Source organism: Notothenia rossii (genome assembly GCF_949606895.1).
Source record: "Notothenia rossii genome assembly, chromosome: 9".
Taxonomy (NCBI): domain Eukaryota; kingdom Metazoa; phylum Chordata; class Actinopteri; order Perciformes; family Nototheniidae; genus Notothenia; species Notothenia rossii.
Window position 1 is genome coordinate 6,631,081 of NC_136907.1, and position 26,243 is coordinate 6,657,323.

General features: G+C 40.7%; 6 protein-coding genes across 6 annotated transcripts; 5 read left to right on the forward strand and 1 right to left on the reverse strand.

The window, feature by feature from the left end:
• Positions 1-1,593: 1,593 nt before the first annotated feature.
• LOC307020743 (uncharacterized protein) lies at positions 1,594-10,924 on the forward strand. The gene is made up of 3 exons (XM_079652268.1): positions 1,594-2,981; positions 10,127-10,206; positions 10,758-10,924. The coding sequence occupies exons 1-2, from the start codon at positions 1,715-1,717 to the stop codon at positions 10,162-10,164; spliced, it is 1,305 nt and encodes a 434-aa protein (XP_079508394.1). The 5' UTR covers positions 1,594-1,714; the 3' UTR covers positions 10,165-10,206; positions 10,758-10,924.
• A 1,936-nt stretch (positions 10,925-12,860) lies between these two features.
• On the forward strand, positions 12,861-14,293 carry LOC307017566 (histone H2B 1.2-like). Its single transcript, XM_079647163.1, has one exon. The coding sequence runs from the start codon at positions 12,875-12,877 to the stop codon at positions 13,250-13,252; it is 378 nt and encodes a 125-aa protein (XP_079503289.1). The 5' UTR covers positions 12,861-12,874; the 3' UTR covers positions 13,253-14,293.
• Positions 14,294-16,042: 1,749 nt separating this feature from the next.
• On the forward strand, positions 16,043-16,700 carry LOC307018091 (histone H4). Its single transcript, XM_079648164.1, has one exon. The coding sequence runs from the start codon at positions 16,055-16,057 to the stop codon at positions 16,364-16,366; it is 312 nt and encodes a 103-aa protein (XP_079504290.1). The 5' UTR covers positions 16,043-16,054; the 3' UTR covers positions 16,367-16,700.
• A 3,244-nt stretch (positions 16,701-19,944) lies between these two features.
• LOC307018086 (histone H1-like) lies at positions 19,945-20,714 on the forward strand. The gene has a single exon (XM_079648159.1). It carries the CDS (start codon positions 19,985-19,987, stop codon positions 20,597-20,599), a length of 615 nt encoding a protein of 204 aa, XP_079504285.1. The 5' UTR covers positions 19,945-19,984; the 3' UTR covers positions 20,600-20,714.
• A 1,323-nt stretch (positions 20,715-22,037) lies between these two features.
• LOC307018088 (histone H3.2) lies at positions 22,038-22,448 on the forward strand (the record flags this gene model as incomplete). The annotated part of the gene is made up of 1 exon (XM_079648161.1): positions 22,038-22,448. The coding sequence occupies one exon, from the start codon at positions 22,038-22,040 to the stop codon at positions 22,446-22,448; it is 411 nt and encodes a 136-aa protein (XP_079504287.1).
• Positions 22,449-23,904: 1,456 nt separating this feature from the next.
• LOC307018065 (histone H2A) lies at positions 23,905-24,697 on the reverse strand. Its single transcript, XM_079648124.1, has one exon. The coding sequence runs from the start codon at positions 24,676-24,678 to the stop codon at positions 24,295-24,297; it is 384 nt and encodes a 127-aa protein (XP_079504250.1). The 5' UTR covers positions 24,679-24,697; the 3' UTR covers positions 23,905-24,294.
• Between the last annotated feature and the right edge of the window lie 1,546 nt (positions 24,698-26,243).

Sequence of the window (26,243 nt, forward strand, 5' to 3'; positions counted from 1 at the left end):
GGATAACATAAATTATGTTTTTGTATTGACTTGCACATCTCAAAACATTGTTTTGCACTATTCTATCTTTTTTATTTGTTCTATGTCCTATATATATATATTCATGTTGCACTGTTGGAGAAGTCTGTGACTTAAGTTTTTCATTGCCATATCTACACTGTAGCTAATATGACCATGACAATAAAGCCTTGAATTTAGAATTAGGAAAATGTATATTCCCAGTTAACTGTTAACAGTCCCTTTACTGTAAAATATGTTTTAAAGCCAAACGGCTCAGAAGAAGGAGCTATGTGGACACAGGGCCTTAAGTGGATTTAGCCTTTTTAGTTTTACCCTGACTCCACATTCGTTGACCGGGCAGAGCAGCAGGGGTTTGCGGTCGGGATACAGGAGTGAATACTGACGCTGGAAGTTGTCGGCGATGGCCAGCAGTCGGATCTGGTCTGGGGAGTTAACCCTGTACTCTGGACACAGCTCGTCCACCTTCAGGGTGATGAAGGACAGGGAATACATGACGTATTTTACCCACCAGCACATACCTTGATGCAACAACATGCTTTCATTACATCTACCTATTAGGCTACCTATCATCTTACCAGGTTTTTTTTTCTATTTTGATAGTCTACATACCTTGTTTGAATTTGTTGCATTTTTTTGTTGTTAAGTAGGCTACATCTCTTGTGTAAAAAGTGCACTTTAAATAAAGTATGTTACTATAACATGCTTTTGAGTACAAATTGAACTTAACAGCTACCTAAAATGTATCATCAAAAGCAAATGACTACTTGTTTCAGCCATAAATATATATAATATTGTTGAACTTTCCTGTCGGCTCCCAGACCGTAGTCGAGGAAACAGGGGGATGACTCTGTTGTCTCCCAGGGAAGAAGCAACAAGCTTCAGGTTCAATAACCCACTTTAGCTTAAATGACTGGAGAGAGGCAAGCTCTTCTTGGCAGACCGTTGCATTTATTTAGTTCTTCTTGGTACACACAATACTTGATAGACCTATATCTTCTGCTGCCTCGTTTCACTTCCAGAAAACATAAACACGCTCGCTCACTCTCGCTCTACCATACCCACACACACATGCACGCGCCACACCCCTCTCTCTCTCTTAAAGGGATAGCGATTTCACTCTGCATGACCCTAATATCATAAGAATATGTAGGAGCCTTAGCCCGATACTAAAGCTTCCATGGTGGTTTAACTCCAGGGGACGAGTTGGCTGCTTTACTGTGTTTATAGATACCGGTTGTGTTTAGTTTAGTTTAGTTTTTTTTTCTTTTTTCGAGCGTGTAAAACCAAAGAAAATACAAATGAAAGAAAAGATGATACAGACATGATACAGTAGGCTACTATACAAATGAATGCGATAACAAAATGAAATATTTAATTAATAATTGAATAATCTGTAGTATCATTGTCTGATATCAATAAACAACAAAGCTTTAACTAATTACACGTCCGAAAAGGGGTCGGAAGAAGTTTAGACTTTGTTGAACTGTTGTGAACAATTCATCTATTGAATGCTCTTATGCTGACGTCATATCTTTCAATCTGTCAATCACACAGCTGGTCCTAATAAAGGGATCATTGCTGGCTCACTCGTCGGAGGGGATTCAGTCAGTGTCATGTGAACTACAATGCAAGTGTGTGGCGTATTTTATTCCTCCGTAGTATTAGTCCAAGGCTATCTAGACCTTTGCTGGTAATGGCTGCTGCGCCAACAGGTTATGAGCCCAGAAAGGATTTTGGAAACCGATGGAATCGTTTGTGCTTTGACGGAGATGAGAAAAACTATGAGTTGTGGGAAACAAAGTTTCTTGGCCACCTGCGTCTACAAGGGCTGAAAAGCACCATATTGAAAGAGCCTGACAGTGGCGGAGGCGAAGAGGACGCAGAAGCAGCCGCGGTAAGAGCTGCAGAAGACGCTGATAAAAATGAAGAAGTCTACGCTGAACTTATTCAATTGTTGGACGATACAAGTTTGTCTCTGGTCATGAGAGATGCAGCGGACGATGGGAGAAAGGCGTTGAAGATTCTGAGGGATCACTACGCAGGTACAGGAAAACCGCGTGTGATCAGCTTGTATATAGAGCTTACGTCTCTCCAGAAATATGCTAATGAAAGCATCACAGACTATATTATACGAGCAGAGACTGCTATCACAGCACTGAGGAATGCAGAAGAGATTTTGAGTGACGGTTTATTGATAGCTATGATTCTGAAGGGGCTGCCAGCGTTATTTAAGCCGTTTTCTATCCACACTACACAAAGTGATGAGAAGATCACCTTCGCCGAGTTCAAGACCAAGCTGAGGACCTACGAGAGCACTGAAAAGTTCAGTGGGAGCTCAGTTGATGACCGCGTGATGAAAGCAAGATGCAAAGACTTTGATGTGAAGCTACTGACCTGTTATACTTGCGACCAGAAGGGTCACATGGCCCACGAGTGCAAGGCTGCTGGTCACGGGGAACAACAGAGACAGTGGTGCCGTTTTTGCAAGAGTTCCACGCACAGAGATGCAAACTGCAGGCGGAGAGGACGACGAGAAAACGTAAAACGGGCCATGGATGAAGAGGACCACGACCAACACCACACATTCGCTTTCAAGGCCCGCGAACGACAGGTGGACAGCGACCCGGGCGATGGACTGAAGCAAAAAGGTCTTATGGTCGACACCGGTGCTACATCGCACATAGTGACTGACATGAACAAAGATTTTGACGAGAGTTTTGAGGCACGAAAACATGTCCTGGAGTTGGCTGATGGAGTGAGGGCCTCTGGCATAGCGCTGAAGAGAGGTGCAGCCAAAGTTTGGCTGAAAGACAATACGGGTCGAGAGGTGGAGACGATGCTGACGGGGGCGCTGTACGTCCCATCCTTTCCCCAAGACATTTTATCGGTCAAAGCAGCGACGACCAATGGAGCCACGGTCGTATTCAAAGAAGGACAGAACAAGCTCATTCACGAGAACGGTACGACATTTGATATTAAGGTGTATGATAGATTGTTTTATTTAAACACAGTTAATTATGAAAATGTTGATGAATGTCAGGGGTGTTATGATATCAAAACATGGCACGAAATTCTAGGTCACTGTAACTATGAAGATGTGTTGAAATTGCAAAAAGTCACAGAGGGTATGACAATTAAAGGCAAAACTGATACATCTAATTTGACATGTGAAGTGTGCACAAAAGGTACATTTGCTCAGAACAGGAGCAGAGAGCCAGATGAAAGGGCAAAGGCTGCACTGCAGCTTGTACACACAGATTTGTCTGGACCTATAGATCCTACAGCTAAAGATGGGTTCAGATACACATTAGCATTTACTGATGACTATTCAGGAGCAGTTTTTGTTTATTTTTTTAAATCTAAGAGTGACACAGTCAAGGCTACTGAGAAGTACATTGCTGACGTTTCACCTTATGGAAAAATCAAATGCATTAGATCTGATAATGGTACTGAGTATACTTCTGGTCAATTTCAGTCATTGCTAAGTAGTAATGCCATCAGACATGAGACCTCAGCTCCTTATTCACCCCATCAAAATGGGACAGCTGAGAGAAATTGGAGAACATTGTTTGAAATGGCAAGATGTATGCTAATTGAGAGTAACCTACCAAAAGAGTTGTGGACATATGCAGTTATGACTGCTGCGGTCATTCGAAATAGGTGTTACAACAAATGTGTAGGACAGACTCCATACTACATGTTGACAGGAAAGAAGCCTAACCTTTCAAAAATGAGAACATTTGGGTCACCATGCTATGCTTACAACCGAAACAAGAAAAAGTTGGATTCAAGATCTGAAAAGGGTATTTTTGTAGGCTGATAAGAACAGCCCTGCTTATTTGGTGTTTTATCCTGACACAGAAAAAAGTACTTAAAAATAGGTTTGTCAAATTCATCACCAAGAGTATCATTGAGAGTCAGACTCAAACAGAGCAGGAAATGGATGATGAAGATTTCAGTATGAGGAGAGCTGTAAACCACCTACCAAAAATTGAAAAGGCAAATGTAATCCCAAAAGAGTCACAGGAAAATGAGACTGAGATTTGTGATAACATTCAGACGGGTGAAGGACAAAGTAGCCAGAGGACATCTTATCCACAAAGGGAAAGAAAACCTCCAATATTTCCTATCTAGACCTTTGCTGGTAATGGTTGCTGCGCCAACACACTTATTTAATCTGACCCCTTCTCCCTTTTTTATTTTTTATTTTTACATCTTAATATATGTTAACAGACAATATCAATGTATACTTTAACCTTGAATAATTTATATAATCATTCATATAATATATACAGGCAAGTTAGGAGAATGGTCTCTATATATTATATATATATATATATACACACACACACACACACACACACACACACACACACACACACACACACACACCAATTCATGAGAGTGAGAATTGTGTCTTCTCTTTATACCTCTTTTTGAATAGTTTTATGTTTGGACATCCCTTTAGCTCCTCACTCAAATTGTTCCAGATCTTCACCCCACAAACAGAAACACAAAAACTTCTCTTTGTTGTGCGCACCCTAACATTAGTGAATATAAATGAACCATGTAAATAATAATTCCCTTGTCTTTCATTGAACAATATCTGAATATTCCCAGGTAATTGAACGTTTTTTGCCTTAAACATGATTTGAGCAATTTGGAATTCAACAAGATCTGACAGTTTTAATAATTTTAGGTCTAAGAATAATGTGTTTGTATGATCCCTATAGCCAACATTTTTAATAAGTCTTATTGCTCTTTTTTGTAGAATAAATAGGGATTGTGTTGTAGTTTTATAATTACTGCCCCAAACCTCTGCACAGTAACTTAAATAAGGTAACACCAATGAACAGTAAATAATGTAGAGGGAATTTTGATCAAGAATCTGTTTTGCATTGTTTAATATTGCAATACTTCTTGATACTTTGGAATGAATGTTTTATTTGTGGTTTCCAGCTCAGTTTCTCATCAATTGTGATTCCAAGGAATTTATGTTCTTTAACTCTCTCAATGAAAATCCCATCTCTCTTAATGGATGCTAGTGTATTGCGATTTCCAAATATGATTAATGTTTTATTCAAGTTTAATGATAACTTATTACTGTTTAGCCATAACTTTAGTTTGCATATTTCAGCTGTGATCTCTTCCAATAGTAGCTGTACATTGTCCCCAGAACAAAATATATTAATAGTGTCATCAGCAAAGTTGTGTTATTGTAATGATGAATCGGTAGGCTTGTTATCGGATGTGGAATATAACAAGTACATTCCATTTATTGAGCAGGTTTTGTGCATCGTCAAAGTGAGGTCCATACAATTATCCATTCCATAATAAACTTGCGGTACTGCGGTCAAAAACCATTTGCCCTTCCAGGGTCAGATACACTCAATCAGATGACAAAACAAACCTTAAATACCTGTGCCATAGGGAATCGGACAGCGACACCCGATGGCACACACAGTGAATAACACCCAATTGTTACAGCCCAAAACCCAAACATGAACTCTCATCCAAATGGCTCGTACACCAGCGGGGGGGCCGGGGGGCCAGGGGGCCATTGGCCCCCCCACTTTTCAGCCCTGCCCCACATTTTCGCAGCGGCGGATGCCGTGGAACACTATACAAATCCCGTTTCAATAATTCCCCTCTACTCTAAAGTCGCATCTAAAAAGAACGCCATCTGATCTAGCTGTGTATATTTTGTTATTTTGTATTGTTACATTCAATCTCAGTAGCTACAGGCATTTTTTAAGCTTGTAAAGGGAACATGACAGCTCGTCTCTCACTTGCCACTCTGCTGTTCCTCAGCGTCGCTCCCCCTCCCCCCGGCTGACATTATGAATGTAAGCGTATAGTAATCATAGATAACACGGCAGGCTCCGTTACAGTTTGTTTTTATCTGATTTCATATAAACAAAGTCTTGGCTTTCAGAATATTAAACTTGTTTCGGCAAATTCAGATGATAAATACAACTTTGAAGCTTGTAACGGCATAATTACAAGCGGAGAACGGAGTAATTTAACGTCACAGCAGGCATAACAAAAGCCGGTGTACACAAAATACACAAACACACACGTATATACACACACACACTTGCGGGCTTCCCCCAGACCAGTTATCCAAACAAAAATACCTTCCCTCCGTAGGTATTATTTGTTCCGCTAATAATCAATCGGATCGATCCAGAGAAGAGGACACTTTGAAGACTCTGTAACAGTCATTATATAATGTGACATATTGTGCTTAATATTTGGAGTATAAAAAAAACAATCCTGATATCATAAAGCTCGGAATCTCCTCTTTCCAACAGTGTATACAACTCAAAATGTGTCTTCGGGTCAATGCGACTGATTTCGATAGAGCAGGTCACTTTGCATTAGGTAAAAATAAAGCAGGCAGACATAACAGGAAGAATATGGACATTTTAACCCAATCAACTAGGACATTGTCACACCATTCAAATGTATCCATGTAAATTACATCCAATAAAAAAGCTTAGATTTGTTTATTTGTTACGTTGTTTACTTTATTTGTTACGTTGTTCTGTGTGTGTCAGTCGTTAACCAGATAGAAAGTATAGCCTACTTGCAAACATGTCAGAAGAAGCAGCGCAGAAGAAAACTAAATGCAGTCAATCTAAACTTAAATTGAACAACTGGGAAGGTCACATCCCTGACATCCACATCTCCGAAGCCTGGACCTTCATCAACCATAAAAGAACCAGCGCAGCTAGATGAACCCAAAAGCAGCAGCTCTGCGGCCGCAGAGACTGTCAAAACCGCCGCCACCGCCGTCGTTGAACGAAAACTGGCTGGTTCCAACTGTATGGAGGTTTATTATCGGGACATTGAGACGGGTAAAGCTGTACAGCTATCTGTCAAAAAAAATGAGACGGCTAGATTGTTTGGGCAAAGAGAAAGGTACTTCAACACAGAATGGTACAAAAACAGAGTGGTTAATTCTTTGCACAACCATTAAACGGGCCTTCTGTGAAATATGCAGATTTGCTGCTGTCAAACGGCTTGTAACTTTCTCAAAATGTGGAGATGATAGCAGTGGCGGCCGGACCATAGGGGCGCTAGGGGCGCCGCCCCCCCTCTTCCCACATTAAAAATAAAAAAATATATATTTAAAAAATATATATATATTTTTTATTTTTAATAAAAAAGGTAAATATTTTTTGGTATCAGTAAAATGTATAATCTACAGTAAAATCTCGTTTAAAATTGTGTTACGATGTCTAGAGTTACTGAGAAGTCACATGTTTCCTGCCTGTTCTTGCCCGTGTATCATTACCCTCTCTCTGGGCGCTATGCACAGCGCCCGGACGAGAGTGCAGCAAGTGCAGCAGAAGCCAAATGTTGCTATCTTTAAACTATGCCGCCAAAACATAATTTCAGCCAATCAGCGTCGTCAAATCTGATGGTCACAGGGCGCCTACGTCAGCACCCGGTGCAGTCTGTGAGTTGTTTGGACTCGTATCACTCTGGAAGCTATCATTAGCAGCTAATGAAAACTCAGTTTTTGACATAAAAATGGAATTATGGAGTATCAATATTTTCAAAGTGACAGACACATTGGATTAACCTATGGATTAACCTTCAGCCGCGTTTCTCGTTTTTGATCAGAATAACAGCAAAAGGTGAGCATATCTCCGTGTTTTGCTACCTAAAGCTACGTCGTGTGATGTCTGTATTTGCTTCCCCTGTCGCGAGTTCTGATCGCTCAGTGATGATACTGCAGTTTGACAGAAGATTAAAACTAATCGGAGCCCTCTCATCTGAGCTCCGTTACACACACACACACAGGATCGGGACATCCTCCTCAACCTGTCCGCCATAAATGCCTCAGAGGACGGATACCTGAACTGTAGCGTCCAGCTAGCTTAGCCGCTAGCTTAGCGATAAATACACACAGCGTTGCATTCTCCTCCCCCTGTCGGCCCTAAAAGCTTCAGAGGGCGGATACCTGAGCTCCATAGCGTCCCGCTAATGTGAAACACACACACAGCGTTAGCGGGACATTCTCCTCCCCCTGTCGGCGGATAGCTGGGCTCCGTAGCGTCCCACTAGCTTAGCCGCTAGCTAAAGGTAAACATAGATGGGTACATAGAATATGAATAAATCGTCACCGATGTAGAGGATATATTTTTTTATTCACTTTGAACTCGGCCAAATGGAGTTTAATGCTTTGGGATTTAAGTTAGGCCACATAGTACGTGCACGGTGCATGGGTTTGTAAAAGTATAACGTGCTAGCCTGCTGTAATACATCGTATAGTCAGGCACACATTTATGAGATTTAACAATGGCCAATTATATTTCTTAAATAATATGTAGCCTATTCCCAGAGCATAATTCATGGGGCAACAAGGTGAGGTGTAAAATGTGTTTTAATATCATACATTTTACACAAGCAAACTTCTTGTACGGACTTCGGCAGTAGTGAAGACTCACTGAACGAATTAAGTACAAAGACGAATCGTTCGCGAACGTGCAAATCACCAGAAGTTGTTCGCGAATCGGTGAACGAATCAGTGAACAAATCTTTAAAGTGAACTGAATCAAAAGATTTGTGTCCCCGAAGGGATTCGAAATGCCCATCACTAATGCACAATAAACAAATCCAGAATAGGCGGCAGAGTGTGATGCTGTGGTTGGTCTAAATGTGGACAAATCACAACAGACACAATAATTTATTTGAAATAGCCTGCAATTTTTTTTCAGTTACTATCTGACATCACATTAGGGCTGTCAGTCGATTAAAATGTTTAATCGCCATTAATCGCATGATTGTCCATAGTTAATCGCGATTAATCGCAAATTAATCGCACATTTTTTATCTGTTCTAAATGTACCTTTAGAGGGACATTTTTCAAGTTTTGAACACTCTTATCAACATATGAGTGGACAAATAGGCTTTATGCAAATGTTTATTATCATTTGAACAATGACAAATATTCTCATGAATATTAAACGCAACAACCTCTGAACATTACAAATATTCGCCTCAATTAAACCTGGAACCTCTCTCATGCAATAATTGTGTGTGTGTGTGTCTGTGTGTGTGTGTACTTTGTCGGAGCTATGTGCAACTCAAGGCATATGCTCGAACGGGAGCTAACAACAATACACGTAAGGTCTCTCTTTCGCTCGCTCGCGCCACACATACACACCCTCCCGGTCCTCCCGATGGCCAGTCGGTGAGTGTGGAAGTGTGGTCTGCCACAAGCGGACATCAGGAGCGGGGCTGTCAGCATCAGCTTGGAGATGGTATTTTAAACTTGATGCGCTCTGAAACTACGGGGCGGCCGAGGACAAAAAATACACATGCGTTAATCGTGTTAAAATAATTAGTGGCGTTGTTTGTTTTTTTTGCGTTAACGCGTCGTAGCATAAAAGTTCAGAGTTTATTTATAATTAAACAAATATATATTTTTTAAATGTTATAAATAATAAAAAACGTGTTTATTGGGGGAGGGCAGGAATGTCAAATGGGAGGGCCTGACCCTCCCTGGCCCTCCCACAGCGCCGGTCATGGACTGTATTTTTAAAGGTTAAAACGAAATAGACAAGTGTTAAGCTTTAAGTGGGATAATACTGTAGAACAAACGGCTTCTGTTTGAGGTTGATAAAATAAGGTCATCTTTGTAACTTAGAGATATTTTATTATGTAGGTAGGAACTGTATGCATCGTTAAGGTTAATTTAAATTGGCTATGCTCAAGTATGTAGCTAATGTCGAAGTAGTGTATGTGAAATCAACCTCACAATAACATGTGTATATTACAATTATTAATGTCATATTTCAAGATGATTACTTAGATATTACAATATGGTTGGTTGAGCTGGAGTTCATTATTGAGCTTACACGTTAACATCACAGTCATCTGAAGGAAGAACCCAAACCTTGTTGTTTGTATTAATTGCATTACCAAATTGGTATCAAATAAACAGTAAGCATTGGTAACACAACTTCCAAAGTTACAGTAAAATAAAAAAGACCCTGACTCGGACAATACACAATCCAACATGTTCAACAGAAGATAATCAGTTATATTGTTTGTACACATGGTACTTTACATATATATCTGTTTGTTTAAGGTGACAAGGTGATGCAGACAGGCTGGACCAGTGAGTGAGAGACAGAACTGGACTCCTCACAGCAGTGAACTTCAGCTCAGGTACAAAGACTCTTTTTTTCATACTGTACAGAGAATCAAGAAAGTATTGACTTTAATACACTGATATACATGCCATTAAACAATACTAGATCACCTACACACCAGTGAAGTTGAGGGTTTTTTCTGTGCAAAAAGTTACATTTAGATGTTAACAAGTAATATGATTTTATCAGCTTTCTAATTGAATGTATTAAAGGCAAAGATATTTAACACATAGTGAGAACTGCTACTATTTATCTCTGAATATTGTCTGTAAAAAACATGGTAAAAGTTATTCTTTCAGTGAGACAACAGAGCAAGCTTCTACAGTTGCACTACGTTTTGATAACAGTTAGATATTATTTTGATAACATATATTTCAATGTTGATGAACTTCATACTGTTCATTCATAATCTGATTGTCTTTGTAGCTCACTGTTGAAATGAAAAAAAACCATTACAATTACCAAATAATTATATCTACAGCCCCTAAACACACAAACACACCGCTTTCATAAATAACACACTTGTTCTGCAATAATATGTTTTATGTTTCCTGTCATTTTTGTTAGAAAAGGACATGCCTGAAAGACACAACATGTTCTCCTTCTCTGAGGGTCAAGAAGAACATCCAAGAGGAAAATTAAAAGCTGATGCTATGAGATTTTAAGACCAGTACACTAAGAAACTACTTTTATTGTAAAAACAGTCAGCTGATCGAATGAACCTATTTCCACATCTACACTCCATCAGCTGATTATTTCTATTTGCCTTCGCGTCGAAAGGAGCCAGTTGAGGTGGTTCGGGCACCTAGTTAGGATGCCACCTGGGCGCCTCCCTAGGCAGGTGTTCGAGGCACGTCCAGCTGGGAAGAGACCAAGGGGTAGACCCAGAACCAGGTGGAGGTATTATATCTCTTCGCTGGCTTGGGAGCGCCTTGGGATCCCCCAGTCAGAGCTGGTTGATGTGGCCAGGGAAAATAAAGTTTGGGGCTCTCTGCTGGAACTGTTACCTCCGCGACCCGACCACGGATAAGCGGGAGAAGATGGATGGATGGATGGATGGATGGATGGATGGATGGATGGATGGATGGCCTCGCTTTATGAGCTTCACATCACTTGTGCCTTGTACCGCGGAGTTTGCAACATCACAAATAAATGGGGCCAATCTTCAGTAAGAATAATGGACGAAAGGAGTGCAAATACAAATACAATTTATTGAAATGTGAACCAAAACTTAATCAAACATGTTTTAAATAAAAAGCACATATGGACAGAAGGTGTAAATTAAAGTAATCACATTTAGTCAAATAAAGTGACAGACTAGGCCTGTGCAGTTGGTATCAGCTTTGCCCAGCATGGGCTCCTCCATCAGTCCTCTCCAAACCAACAGACAGGACATCCATCACACGGAGGTTTCTCCCTGAAGTCTCTGCAGCTTTGTGGACACCACGCTGTCTAAATCCGTCCACACTGAATATGAATGGGGGAAAATAATAAATGCTTTAGACAATAAGAAACATAAAGTTGACTGTTGAGTTGCTCAATTTTTTTGGATTGTCAATACTATTACTATATAACTAATGTATCAGGTTAAGAGGCACATTCAAATAAAGATTGGTCTTTAAATACATGTTGTCTTTTGAATTATTTATCTAAAGTCAAGGATCTAGAACTGGTACTTAGTTTTAATGATACAGTCTGGTTATTGTGCTGTTTGGAGGAGGCCTCACAGGTAAGAGCACTAACTAGCTCCCATCACATGTACCTTAGCTTGACTTAAATATTAAACGTATAATTAAGTGATATTAAAATATAAATAACTAATGTCATGCAAACATTAATAGTTGCTTGATTCCAGTGTTGAATTTAGCACAATTGCATACAAACGTTAAGGGATTTTAAGATTATGAAGTATTATGCTAAAAACTCAATAACTTAGATTATTATTTATAGTTTTGCTGAATAGTTTCATGTCCGCTTACCTTAGAAACGTAAAATGCCACGGCAGTGTGCAGATGGGGAGCATGTTAGCTTAGCTTGGTAGCTTCAGCTAGCTCTGGAACTTTCAGCTCGGTGGCAGCAGGTCGCGCCTCGGCTCTGCCTCTTTGCCCTTATTTGGAGAAGGCTGGAGTAGGCGGGAGTTGAACTCTGACGTCAGTGTCGAGTACAGTCTATGGTTATTACCGAACTAACAAGAAGAAAAACCCTGGACACATCCCAGACTCAGCCGTGGGGCATTTTGAATCTGTGACCAAATATCTCACTGGAATACAAGATTGCTCTCTGTTTGTTATTTATATATTTATGCATTGTGTGTTTTGTGTATTATTAATGTAACTTTTGTATACTTTTATTACATTATATTATAAAAATATGTAAACATCTGTATATAAATTGAAATAGTTATTAGATATATATTTAATTGAAGATGTATTATATATCTAATCGAAGAGATATTTTAATGTATCTATTTTAAATAATAATACTATTTCGATTTCAATAAAAATAAATGTTTCTCTTCTATTCTCCAAAACTATGCTCAAAGGGTGATTTGTTCAGCGCATGCTCAGTACCCAACCAATCCCATGCGAGCAACAGCACAGTCTCATTTGCATTGGATGAATATATATAGACCACGCTGTGACTAGGTGATTTCATTCTACTTGGTGAACCATTAACCGTTGATCATGCCTGAAGCAGCCAGCGTGAAAGCCCCCAAGAAGGGCTCCAAGAAAGCGGTATCAAAGACCGCCACCAAGACCGGCAAGAAGAGGAGAAAGTCCAGGAAGGAGAGCTACGCCATTTACGTGTACAAAGTGATGAAGCAGGTGCACCCCGACACCGGCATCTCTTCCAAGGCCATGGGCATCATGAACTGCTTCGTGAGCGACATCTTTGAGCGCATCGCCGGGGAGGCCTCCCGTTTGGCTCACTACAACAAGCGCTCCACCATCACCTCCAGGGAGATCCAGACAGCCGTCCGCCTGCTGCTCCCCGGAGAGCTGGCCAAGCACGCCGTTTCTGAGGGCACCAAGGCCGTGACCAAGTACACCAGCTCCAAGTAAACTCTGCTGCTGATTGACCAACAACAAAAAGGCTCTTTTAAGAGCCACCCACTATTTCTATAGATGTATTCCTCGGTTTTGAATAAGTGTACAACTTGATGCGTAATCCATGGATCCTAAATGTAAATCCCTTACATATAAAATGCATATATCTCTCACATGTTAATAGTTTACTGAGCCTCGTTACAGCTCGCCCCAAAAACAACGTATGCATAATTTTAAAATTGCAATAAGTATACCTAAATATGAAACGGGGTTACACTATATCACATCCTGGGAAAACATTTGTTTTCACATTTTATCACAAATTATAATACAGACTTGTTTTCTTCTATGAAATAACGTTCTTTAAGCTCTTACTTAGTCAGCAGTAAAGTACTTTGAGCATAGGTTTCCCTGCTAACTTAATTTCGGTGGATTCCAATTAAGTGTTTTTGCTCGAAGCAATCAAAGAGAACTGTCAGCTCAGAATTGTAATAAAATGCAGGTGCATTATACTTGTCTTTTTTCAATTGTAAATGTATTTCAGGGTTTTTATTACATATTAAGGAACCTTTTATCATCAAACCTTTAGTATAAACAATATTTAAAAGAAACAAAATGTTGGAAGATGATGTGGAGGCTGCAGCGTTGGCCGACTGGCTCGCCGTGGCGGAGTGAAGCATATCTCCGGTCTGATCTACGAGGAGACCCGCGGTGTGCTTCATATACACATATATATAGATATATATATTGTAACGGACTAGTTATAATGTTGATGTTTGATGTGTTTGTTGTTCAGAGTTTGTATACATTTTACAGAGTGTCAGTGAACGTGCCACTGTTTTGATGGACGGCTCTTTTGACCTGTGGGTTTGGGTGGGAGAGTGTTGTCTGGTTGGTTGAGGCTGGAAGAGGGAGTTTCCTGGGGAGAAAGACTCGGGAAGCTAGGAGAGAGCTAGCGGGAGACCTGACGGAGTGAGAGAATATGACAGGATTAGTGGATTGTTTTGGCGTGGTTATGACCAACAGTAACCTGTGATCTGTACAATAAACTCCCGGATAAAGGACAAACCAAGCCTCCCTGTGTTCCTGTAGCGAGACGCTACAATATTTATATATATATATATATATGTATATATATATATATATATATACTGATCAAACAATAACTTTAAATTATATGTTGACACACTGGGTCAACTTGTACAGGGGAGTAAATTGTTAATGAGCAACAACAATTTATTTTGTTTAGTCTTAGTAGCGTTCAAGTTAAAAATACTTCTTCAAAAACCTTGACCTTAAAGAAAATGTGACAGGCTCTTTAAGTTGTAAACTCAAGTGGATGAAACTACATTTATTAGTGCTTTCATGTAAATTCGGCGATACATAAAATGATCGTGAGGATGATGATTTAAAAATCGTTTGTTTGAGCCGGTCTGCATTTCCTGATGAGAAAACAAACCAATGCTTTTTGTAGTTGTAGTACAGCAACATGGATTAAACGTGTGTTTTTTTTTTACCACAATGTTGGGGAAATTAATGGATAAAATGCACGGATTATTATTATTATTATTCCCACTCCGATCGGGACACTAGGTCCACCGTTTCCCCCGAGGTTCCCCCCATTGACAGTTTACGTGGGCTGGGCTGGGTGCAGTGGCGGACTGGCCATCGGGACGAATCCCGATGGGCCGGTACCGAAGTGGGCCGGTCAGATAAATCACTAGCACATCCCCCACTCCCCCCGTTGACAATTTACTAGCGGTACCGAAGTGGGCCGGTCGAGAGTCCCGGGATGATTTTTAGTCCCAGTCCACCACTGGACATGACCGTATGATCGCCCATATTGACGCACCTAATTCCTAAACTTCTAACAGATACAACATAAACCGATCCTTCGGCCTCATATGAGCTCTCGGACACGTTCAAAATTAAACTGTCTGAGCTTGCTGCTGTGTTTACATGCAGATGCTGGGATCCTGAACGGTGCAGCTGGAGCGCTGTGCCCGCAATGACGTCACATATAATTTTGGCGGGTCTTGAAGAATCCCCGAGAAGATCCAGTAAATTGTCAACATTGAAGGGCAGATTAATGGTTATCAAAGTACAAATATCCAAAATCAGTTCAATAACGGTTTTTAAGGGGACAATATATACTCAAATTGATGGGTTTGGATGATGGGGGAAACTCGTGTCACAGGCTCTTTAATTAGTGAATGTTTGGAAACTCTAGAGAAATGGCAAATCTTGATTTACATTTGAGTGAAAAAGAAGTTAAACTAAAATATATATCATCATTACACTTTATAGTCGTGGATTAAATACATATAAAAGTGTTTGATGAAGGAAAGCTTTCTGGATAGAAGTGTGTGGCTCTTAAAAGAGCCTTTGATGGTTGATGAAGCGGGTTCAGGGAGTTTCTCACTTCTTCTCGGTCTTCTTGGGCAGCAGCACAGCCTGGATGTTGGGCAGCACACCGCCCTGAGCATACGGAATTCAGCTTCCTGAGCCATTATAAACCATTAACTGTATGGGCATTATATGTTTTCTGTCTTCTTTTCTTTTTTCAATTATAAATATTATCCGGGGGTTTTATTACATATTAAGGAACCTTTAATCATCAAACCTTTAGTATAAAGCCTGCGCGAATTAGATAAACAAAAGGTGTTGGAAGATGATGTGGAGGCTGCAGCGTTGGCCCCACCTAGCAGCCTTCCCGCTCTCCTTCTTCTCTTAGGTCCGCAGTTATTATGTAAATACTGCCGGTCAGACAGCATCTTCCCATTCGTTTTGAACGATCCGATCAATCTAGACTTGAAAATGAGTGGAAGAGGAAAAGGAGGAAAGGGACTCGGCAAAGGAGGCGCCAAGCGTCACCGCAAAGTTCTCCGTGATAATATCCAGGGAATCACCAAGCCCGCTATCCGCCGTCTGGCTCGCCGTGGTGGAGTGAAGCGTATCTCCGGTCTGATCTACGAGGAGACCCGCGGGGTGCTGAAGGTCTTCCTGGAGAATGTGATCCGTGATGCCGTCACCTACACCGAGCACGCCAAGAGAAAGACCGTGACCGCCATGGATGTGGTGTATGCCCTCAAGAGGCAGGGCCGCACTCTGTACGGCTTCGGAGGTTAAATACTCACCATCTGACAACAAAAACACAAAGGTCCTTTTAAGGGCCACTCATATCCTGAAATTAGAGAGCTCCATTCCCTCATGATGCCGCATTTGTAGAAAAGGTCCCTAAGTTATGGTTATTGATATATATGATTTTTTTATACAGAGTTCAATTGTGTCTTCATAGTGGGGAGGGGCTAACCCACGTGTTTTGGTGGCTACACATCAGAGGGTAATGTGCGTCAGTAGTTGCAGGAAAGTTATGCCATCTTAAGCTTCGTATTGTGTGCGTAAATGAACGTGAGTGTTTGTCCACAGTGCTGCCTGTTATGTTGTCCTACACTTCATTATTATTGTGATAACTTATGTGCCGATGTGGCCTAATGCAGAGTCTCCGTGCTCATGTGATCGTTGCATGCTGCGTGCATGTTTATTATGGCTGCTCATCAAGTCACCCGTCAAGTGAGTCGGCACTCCTGTCTCAAAGTTAGGGGTATATACACCGTCTTGAGTGGCATAGATCAATTATTAACGTAATAGGATGTAGTTTATGTGGATACATGTTTATGTGGCGTTAAAGGTGAGATATTATGTGTTTACAGTTCATTTATTGCTCCGCTACTCGGCTACCGGAAGTAGCATGTCTGTTGCGTTTCACAATAAGAGCATCGGCTGCCGCTTCCCGCCAACCGAAAGTGGAACGTTATTCATTAGCGGTAGCTTAACTTTGAATCTCCGTGTTGCCTGGTAAAGAGTGTTTGACATTATATGCGTTTATGAAGATAAGAGAAGGGAGACATGTTGTATTATAGCTTGTCTAGATTATTATTTTTATAGGGTTTGGCATTATTATGTATATCATTTATGTATGCATAAGTTATCTTATATTGATTGTATTTTGTTTATTTCCCTTGTAGGAAAAACCACACACAGACAAATATCTGTATGTCTGCCTAAATAAGTAAAGAAGTCAAGCCTAATTTTAGCTCCTCATTTCCTCTATTCTGGACCTTTGGACCTTTGGCCTTAAGTGGTGTTCTGGCCGACACACCTGAGTGAACCTAGTGATAGACACAAAACTAGTGCCAACACTGAGTTATCTCTAACTCTCCACTCCAGCATTAGTGAGCACTAGAAGTTGGTGCAGGCAAGAGTTTTTTGTCTTCTCTGAAAAACATCATGTTCAAAATGTCAATAAAATACTTATAACATCCCTTGCAAATGAATTGCAGGACATTAACTGTATGGAAACAACACAAGTACTGCGCTTTGTGCTCAAAACAATAACTGTCTGATATATTTGCAAAGCGATATAACAAAATGCGTATATTTTTTAATTTAAAAGTATGAATAATTTCAACGGATTACTGGAATCTACTGACTTGTAGAGCTGGTTTGACTACATTGTTGCAATCGGACATACTCAGTAAATACAGGTATATCTATAATACAGGTTTGCAACTCACATATCATAAATATTCCTATTACTTTAGACTATTCTGCACGGTTTCTATCATTCTGTTTCGATTATTTTATTCACTTGTACTATTTTACTAGTCGTATTGTGTTGCACTGTTGGAGTCTGTGACCTAATATTTTCATTCTCATAACTGCACTGTAGCTCACATGACAATAAAAGCCTTGAATCTTAAAATATCTCAATACATTGGAAAAGTGAGTCTCATATGGATTCATTTCACACAAAGTGAATTATTTCAAGTGTTTGAAGTTTTGATGATTACAGCTTACAGCTAATGAAACCCCAACATTCAGTATCTCAGAACATTTGAATATTGAACAAAGTTCAATATTGTAGATTCAGTGTCAAGCTATGATCAACTAATTAACTCAAAACACCTCCAAAGGTTTTCCGAGCCTTCAAATGGTCTCAATCTGATTCAGTAGGATACACATTCATGGAGAAGGCTGCTGAACTGACAGTGGTCCAGAAGAGTAATTGACCCCCTCCATCAAAAGGTCATTGATAAATAAACTGGCTGTTCACAGAGTGCTGTATCCAAACATATTATCAGAAAGTTGTGTGGTAGGAAAAGCAGCACAAGCAACAGAGATGGGCGAAGAATTGAGAGGATTTGGGGAACCATGTCATCTGCTGGTGTTTGTCCACTGTGTTTTATTAAGTCAGAAGTCAACGCAGCCGTCAACCAGGACATTTTAGAGCACTTCATGCTTCCTTTTTCTGAAAAGCTGAATGTTGATTTTATTTTCCAGCAGGACTTGGCACCTGCCCACACTGCCAACATTACTAAGCCCTGGTTGAATGACCATGGAGATACTGTGGTTCATTGGTCAGCAAACTCGCCTGACCTAAACGCCATAGAGAATGTATGGGGTATTGTCAAGAGGAAGATAAGAGACACAAGACCCAACGACGCTGACAAGCTGAAGGGCGCTATTGCACTTTTTTATGAGCCTGACATTTCTGTATTATTATGACATCAATTATGTAATATAATAATTTTTCTGAGAAACTGAATGTTGGTTTTTTTATTAGCTGTGAGCTCATCTTGTTAGATACATGTTCCAGTTGATGGTAAACAAAACACATAAGAACAATATGATTTATGCAGCTGAGCGGAGATAGTTATTGTTCCACTTAAGAGTTCTTAAAGAAGTTGGTTATTTGATGCTGTTGCATTTCCTCATATAGAACTATATTTTGTGGATTGAATGTTATAATCATAAGAAACACCATATTGAAGAGCTAAACAAAATTAAGTACATTGTTCTAAATTAACATTAAAAAAAACACAATGTAAAAATGTAATTAAAATTGATATTATGTATGCACACATTTCATACATAGTGTGTGTAACATAAGGGAAACAATGTCAAGTTTACATTTACAGATCAGTGCCTCTTAAAAGCCATTCTTGTCCTTTTTATATTTGAATTACACCATTAAATCAGCATCAAGTTTTCTGATGAGTGTCAGTGAAACAGTTTAACTAAGCTGTATTTGCCACGCTGTTTGATTTATAATTAATAGCCTAACTTTGAATATTTAAATGAGTCCTCCTCACCTGGAGACATGTTCACAGAGAGCAACTTTAATGGGAAGTCTGGTTAAACCGCACCCTATGCCCCGGATCATCAGTGTGTTTGCTCCTACCAGAAAACGTCACTTTATTATAATATTATAAACAAAATACAGCGGTTTTTTACAAGGAGTCCCTGGACACACATGTGGGTCACTTGGAAACAGCTTTTATCAAAGATTTGGTGCATTTGAAATGTTTTCAGTAGAAGAATTAGAGGGATAAGCAGCTGAACAGTGCTGGCCACAGCGGGGGAAATGTGACGATTGGAAGCTCCACAAACACAATTCAGATAGCATAAGAGCTATACATACTTTCAAAATGAAGTGAATCAAGTCTGCTATCAGTTCCATCAACAGTCAGCCTTCAGCACTTTTTCCACAATGAGTTTGGAGGCTTTTATCAGTGAAGAGAAAACACAAGTAGCCAAGTTTTCAGACTGCGGAGTGGCGCCACGGGCTTAGTTGAGTCTCCACGGTTCTCATGGTGTGTTTAAGGGCAGCCCCTGCTCTGCTCTCTCCAACAGTTCAGTCAGACTCGTGTTAGTGTGAGCAGGAACAGAAACCTTGAGCAGAAAATGGCAGAAGTCCCTCCAGCCGCTGCACCGGCCAAAGCCGCCAAGAAGAAGGTTTCCAAGCCGAAGGCAGCTGGCCCCAAAGTCAGCGATCTCATCGTTAAAGCTGTGGCCGCATCCAAGGAGCGAAGCGGCGTGTCTCTGTCCGCTGTCAAGAAGGCTCTGGCTGCCGGAGGCTACGATGTGGAGAAGAACAATTCCCGCGTTAAGACCGCCATCAAGAGCCTGGTCGTTAATGGGACTCTGGTCCAGATCAAGGGCATCGGAGCTTCCGGATCATTCAAGATGAGCAAGAAGGTTGCCGAGCCTAAGAAGCCCGCAGCCAAGAAAGTCGCTCCTAAAGCCAAGAAGCCCGCAGCCAAGAAACCTGCAGTGGCCAAAAAGCCCGCGGCAGGAAAGAAGTCTCCCAAGAAGGCGAAGAAACCCGCAGCAGCCATGAAAGCAGCCCCCAAGAAGTCCACCAAGAGCCCGAAGAAGGTCGCTAAAAGCCCCAAGAAGGTCGTTAAAAAGGCTGCAAAGAGTCCCAAGAAGGTGGTGAAAAAGGCCCCTGCAGTCAAGAAATCCCCCGCAAAGGTCGCCAAACCCAAAGCGAAGAAAGCAGCACCCAAGAAGAAGTGAGCTGTCATCAGACTGATCTGACTAAGATCCACAAAAGGCTCTTTTAAGAGCCACCCATTTTGTCATTAATGAGCATATTTCTTGTGTCAATAACTGCAGTCAGAATAATATGAGAGACGAGATGCTAAACGTGTCAATTATGAATACGTTTGCTAGTATGAATATGTTTTGATCTCAGACATCGAGACATTATGTGCAATTTGATAATAATGAATAACCTTAATATTCAAATAATGACATGGTTATTATACATAAGGGGCAATCCGATTAACAGAAACAGTACTGTTGAATATGTACAAAGTCAAGAAGGGTAGTTAGCGCCATAACCAGCCCACAGCACACAGCACACACTACACTCACCAGTCATACACAGATTAATGCCATTACCTTTCTAACTGTTTCTTTTGCTTTATTTCTGTTTCAATCTTCAATTATTTAATTTAAATGTTGCATTGATTGCTTTGTTCTGAAAAGGTAATTTATTTTATATGCAGACCATTTTTATAAAAATAAAACATAAATAAATAAATACATTAACAGCTGTCAGTCTGCAAAAGCACCCTGCATATATCTCTCATCCTTCTTAAATAATCCATCCTCTTCCGATTACCGTTGTACAGTATTGGCCTTTCCTTCAATGTTTCCACCTCAATTCCTTTTATCCTTTAACATGTGTGTTAAAAGAAATGTGCACCGCATATATTGGAAATGTCCTTTTTTCAGTTAAATATAGAATAAGATGTGTTTGTATATCAAACAGTGCTCACTGTGTAATTGACAACAGATGGAAAGCTTTAGTTTCTGCACTTTTTTCTCAGTTAATTCAACAGGATTTCTTAATGTTATTGGTGTGTTTTAATGTGACCACTTTTAGTGTGTAAATGAATTTATAAACTCCTTTTATTTTTTTGTTTGTTAAACTATATATTGTATTTTTTCTAGTGGAGATTTGCCTTTCAGAACAAGGAAGCATAGTCAGAGTTATGGTTAGCTCTGACTATGCTACCTTGTTGATGTATTTTAACAGAATAACAATTTTTAACCTTTCACTTTCACATAAGTACAAATAAAACAGTGTGGCTTTAACAGGTATTTCTTAATATCCCCTCTAAAGGCTCATGAAACAGATACTAGTTTATTATTTACAGAGAGTAAAAACAATCTGCTATCTTTGTTTAGTTTCACTTTAAACCAAACAAAGGTATTCAATCAGAGGCCCTTAGGGCAGCTGCTCTTCTTATTCACTCGGATTTTTGGCGGTGCAACTTCTGTTGAGAAGAGGTTTCGTTTTTCAAATTACTTTTGTCGAATAGTTGATGAGCACGTGTCATCTTCCCTGGGCCAATCAGCGCTGACCTGACTCCGGCAGTTCCTTTATAAAGCCGCTTTTCTCGGCGAGGATTATTCTGTCTTCAACTGTGAACACAGAGAAACTGCAATGGCAAGAACCAAGCAGACCGCCCGTAAGTCTACCGGAGGCAAAGCCCCCAGGAAGCAGCTGGCTACCAAGGCAGCTCGTAAGAGCGCCCCGGCCACCGGCGGAGTGAAGAAGCCTCACCGTTACAGGCCCGGTACCGTGGCTCTGAGAGAGATCCGTCGCTACCAGAAATCCACCGAGCTGCTGATCCGCAAGCTGCCCTTCCAGCGCCTGGTGAGAGAAATCGCTCAGGACTTCAAGACCGACCTGCGCTTCCAGAGCTCCGCTGTCATGGCTCTGCAGGAGTCCAGCGAGGCTTACCTGGTCGGCCTGTTCGAGGACACCAACCTGTGCGCCATCCACGCCAAGAGGGTCACCATCATGCCCAAAGACATCCAGCTGGCCCGCCGCATTCGCGGAGAAAGAGCTTAGACTGACCCGAAGCCAGCCCAACAAACCCAAAGGCTCTTTTAAGAGCCACCTCACTCTTCACTGAAGTGCTCATTCCTCCATATTTTGACATTTGTTACCATCAAGCACTGGCCAAGATTAGAACCATGAAATATTACTTTAGTAATAACAAAATTACATGGTTGGGGATAATGACTCGTTCAGACAATGGTTAGATAGTCATTCTATGCACAATTTCTCATTTAGTATGGGACTTGTTTCCTTTACATCTCATTAACACTTTGAATCGTGTCCGTGAATATCCAGCATTACATCAACTTAAGCTCTACATAAGTTTGCAATCATAAACACTAATGCAATGCTCCCCTTGTCCACTATTGGTCAGTCACGGTGTTACGGTATAACAAGTCATGACAACTGGCGGCATCCTGTTAAATTCGTCACAGGAAGGGGCGTGTCCATTGAGGACCCATTGTGGGCTTACCAGGAAATAAACATGTCGATCGCCTCGTTTTGTCGTTTACATTCATCTTTTGCTATATCTGCCTTTCTAACATCATTTCGATGCACAATCACTACTCCTATGTGAGGTTGTGGGTGAGAGGTCGATATTGTGAAGCTTACAGGGAGGTATCGGAAATGCCAAAGTAGGTGACTGTGTGGATGCCTGTTCAAAACATTGCAAACTTGAATAAATCATTTAAATTAAATATTTGTGTCCGACTTTCATTTGTACATCGTTCTTAATTTGATGTGTAGTAGCTTTGATAGCTGTCCACACCTTCAAACAGCCTAAAAGTAAAACACAAGTTGTTTATTCACAGTCCGAAAGCAGCATCGAGGTGACTGGATCATCTGTGACAAGTTGATCAGCTCCGATTAAATTGTGATATCAATTCTGTAGCTATTTTCCAGCGAGCAAGTTTTTTTGTGAAATACTTGTATCCCTCTCTTCACAACAAGACTCTACACTGTGCAGGAAAAAAAATTACATACATGAAAATAACCTTGATGCATAGCTTGGAATGAAACAAACTATCTTCCATGGCTAATAATACTGATATGTGACAGTAACGTAAACCACAAAAGTAAATCCGGAATATACTAAATAAATTAACTGAGCAGATCATAATAATATTTATAATTATGCATATGTCACTCCGGGTTTACTGTGAATGTTTAGGGTTAATGTCCCGATGTGACATCAGTGTCACAGCGATATTTATCTCATTTGTTTCATAACAATTTGATCAAGACATGTTTCCACAACAGGTTAAATGTAATAAGAATACCTTTATTCGCCCCACAGAGGGGACATTTGTTACAGCAGAAAAGAGACCGTTTAATGAAAGGACATGTCATGCAAGCATTTTTATTATTATGTTTTACTTTGAGGCTGTTTGAAGGTGTGGACAGCTATCAAAGCTATTATACATCCCATTAAGAACGATGTACAAATGAAAGTCGGACACAAATATTTAATTTAAATGATTTATTCAAGTTTGCAATGTTTTGAACAGGCATCCACAGTCACCTACTTTGGCATTTCCGATACCTCCCTGTAAGCTTCACAATATCGACCTCTCACCCACAACCTCACATAAGAGTAGTGAATGTGCATCGTGATCTTAGGGAGGTGGATATAGCAAAAGGTTGAATGTAAAGACAAATGAGGCGATCGACATGTTTATTTCCTGGTAAATCCACAATGGGTCCTCAATGTACAACACCGGTAACTAGGAAAGATTCACGACTCTACTACATGCATATATTCAAGAGACTTAAAAGATAGGGAAGAAGCACTCTTTAAGGAGGTTTGTGTGGCTCTTAAAAGAGCCGTTGGTTTGTTGTTAATGGGTCGGGTAGTTTACTTCTTGGCGGCCTTCTCGGTCTTCTTGGGCAGAAGCACAGCCTGGATGTTGGGCAGCACACCGCCCTGAGCGATGGTCACTCCTCCCAGCAGCTTATTGAGCTCCTCGTCGTTGCGGACAGCCAGCTGCAGGTGACGGGGGATGATACGGGTCTTCTTGTTGTCGCGGGCAGCATTTCCAGCCAGCTCCAGGATCTCAGCCGTCAGGTACTCCAGCACAGCCGCCAGGTAAACAGGGGCCCCGGCTCCGACGCGATGAGCATAGTTACCCTTCCTCAGATGTCTGTGGACACGGCCGACAGGGAACTGGAGCCCGGCACGGGAGGAGCGGGTCTTGGCCTTTGCTCTGGCCTTTCCTCCGGTTTTGCCTCGACCTGACATTTTGGATAGGTTTATTTATTGCGTTGCAAAATAAATGTGTTACTTTTTGCCAACACAAATACTATATACACCAAGCTCCTTGTTGATTGGCCGTCTTGAGCGTATCTCTCATCGTCCAACCGGTGGAAAGCTTAGGGTGCGTATCTCTCATCGTCCAATCGGTGGAAAGCTTAGGGTACGTTTCCTCATGTCACAGAGCCTCCTCTTTATACTGTTACTTCAAAATAAAAGTATGTACCTGGGAGAGAAACCTAATATACTTTGTATTCAGGAAACATGGCTGAAACCACAACTGGATTTTATTGTGAGGGGATATACTGCAGTTAGACGAGATAGGGACTCTGGCAGACGAGGAGGAGTTGCAACATTCATACAGAGTGGTATAAATTACAAAGTTATGCATGTAAGTACAGATCATGAAGCAATAGTTATAAGCGTATGGAATGATAGAGGACCTATAGATATAGTACATTATTATAATCAATGTGGAAAATTAAATCAAAGGATATTAGAGGATGCTGGGGGTTCACTGCAAGACAAAGTAATATGGTGTGGGGATTTTAATTCACATAACGTGTGAATATAAATGTGAATTCAAATCAGCGGGAAGCAGTAGCACAGATGCAAATGGTGCAGTAGTTGAGGAATTTATAGATGACCACAGGCTAGTGTGTATTAACACTGGGGAAGGAACACAATATAATTGCACGAAGAATATAGAAACAGTACTCGATCTGACATTTGTATCTAGTGCTTTAGCAGGTAGAAGTACATGGAATGTGGTAAAGCATACTACAGTGGGCAGCGATCATTATCCGGTAATGACTAAAGTTGGGACCAACATAAGGTTTGAAAAGAAAAGAACATTCGTAGATGGAAATTGGGAAAAGCTAATTGGGATGCCTTCCAAGTTGTAAGTACGAATAGATGTAAAACACTTCAAGAGGAAAATTATGATGACATAAATAAATTCAATGATGAGCCCGTTAAGGTTTTCATTCATTCAGCTAAAGAAACAATTCCGGAAATTGCAGGAGTTAGGTGTACCAAGAGTGTACCCTGGTGGAATGGTGAATATAGGAAATTAATTAAAGACAGAAATAAAGCATTCCGGCAACTCAAAAAACTCCATTCTCAGGAAGCTTTGAATCAGTATAAAAGGGCCCAGGCTATAGTAAGGAGAACAATAAGAACGCAAAAATATACTTTTTGGAGGCAATATTGCAATAGTATTGGAAGAGAAGTACAGCTTGCAGATATTTGGGGCATGATTAGGAGAATGGGGGGAATTCGAAGGAATTATGAGTTGCCAGTTTTGAGCAGAGGGGACAAAATGACTGTCACAAACTTAGGAAAGGTGGAACTTCTAGCTCAAACATTTAAGAAAGTTCATAGTTCAGATAACCTAAAGGTCCAGATACACCGGCCCAAAATCGGCAGTAAATGGGAGTCGGGCCGAACATGAGCGTGGGCACGCCCTATTCGGAGTGGTGTGCGCCGCACCGTCGGGTCTTTTCTGCCGACCTGACGCCTTTTGTTGCCGATTCAACATGTTGAATCGGCAT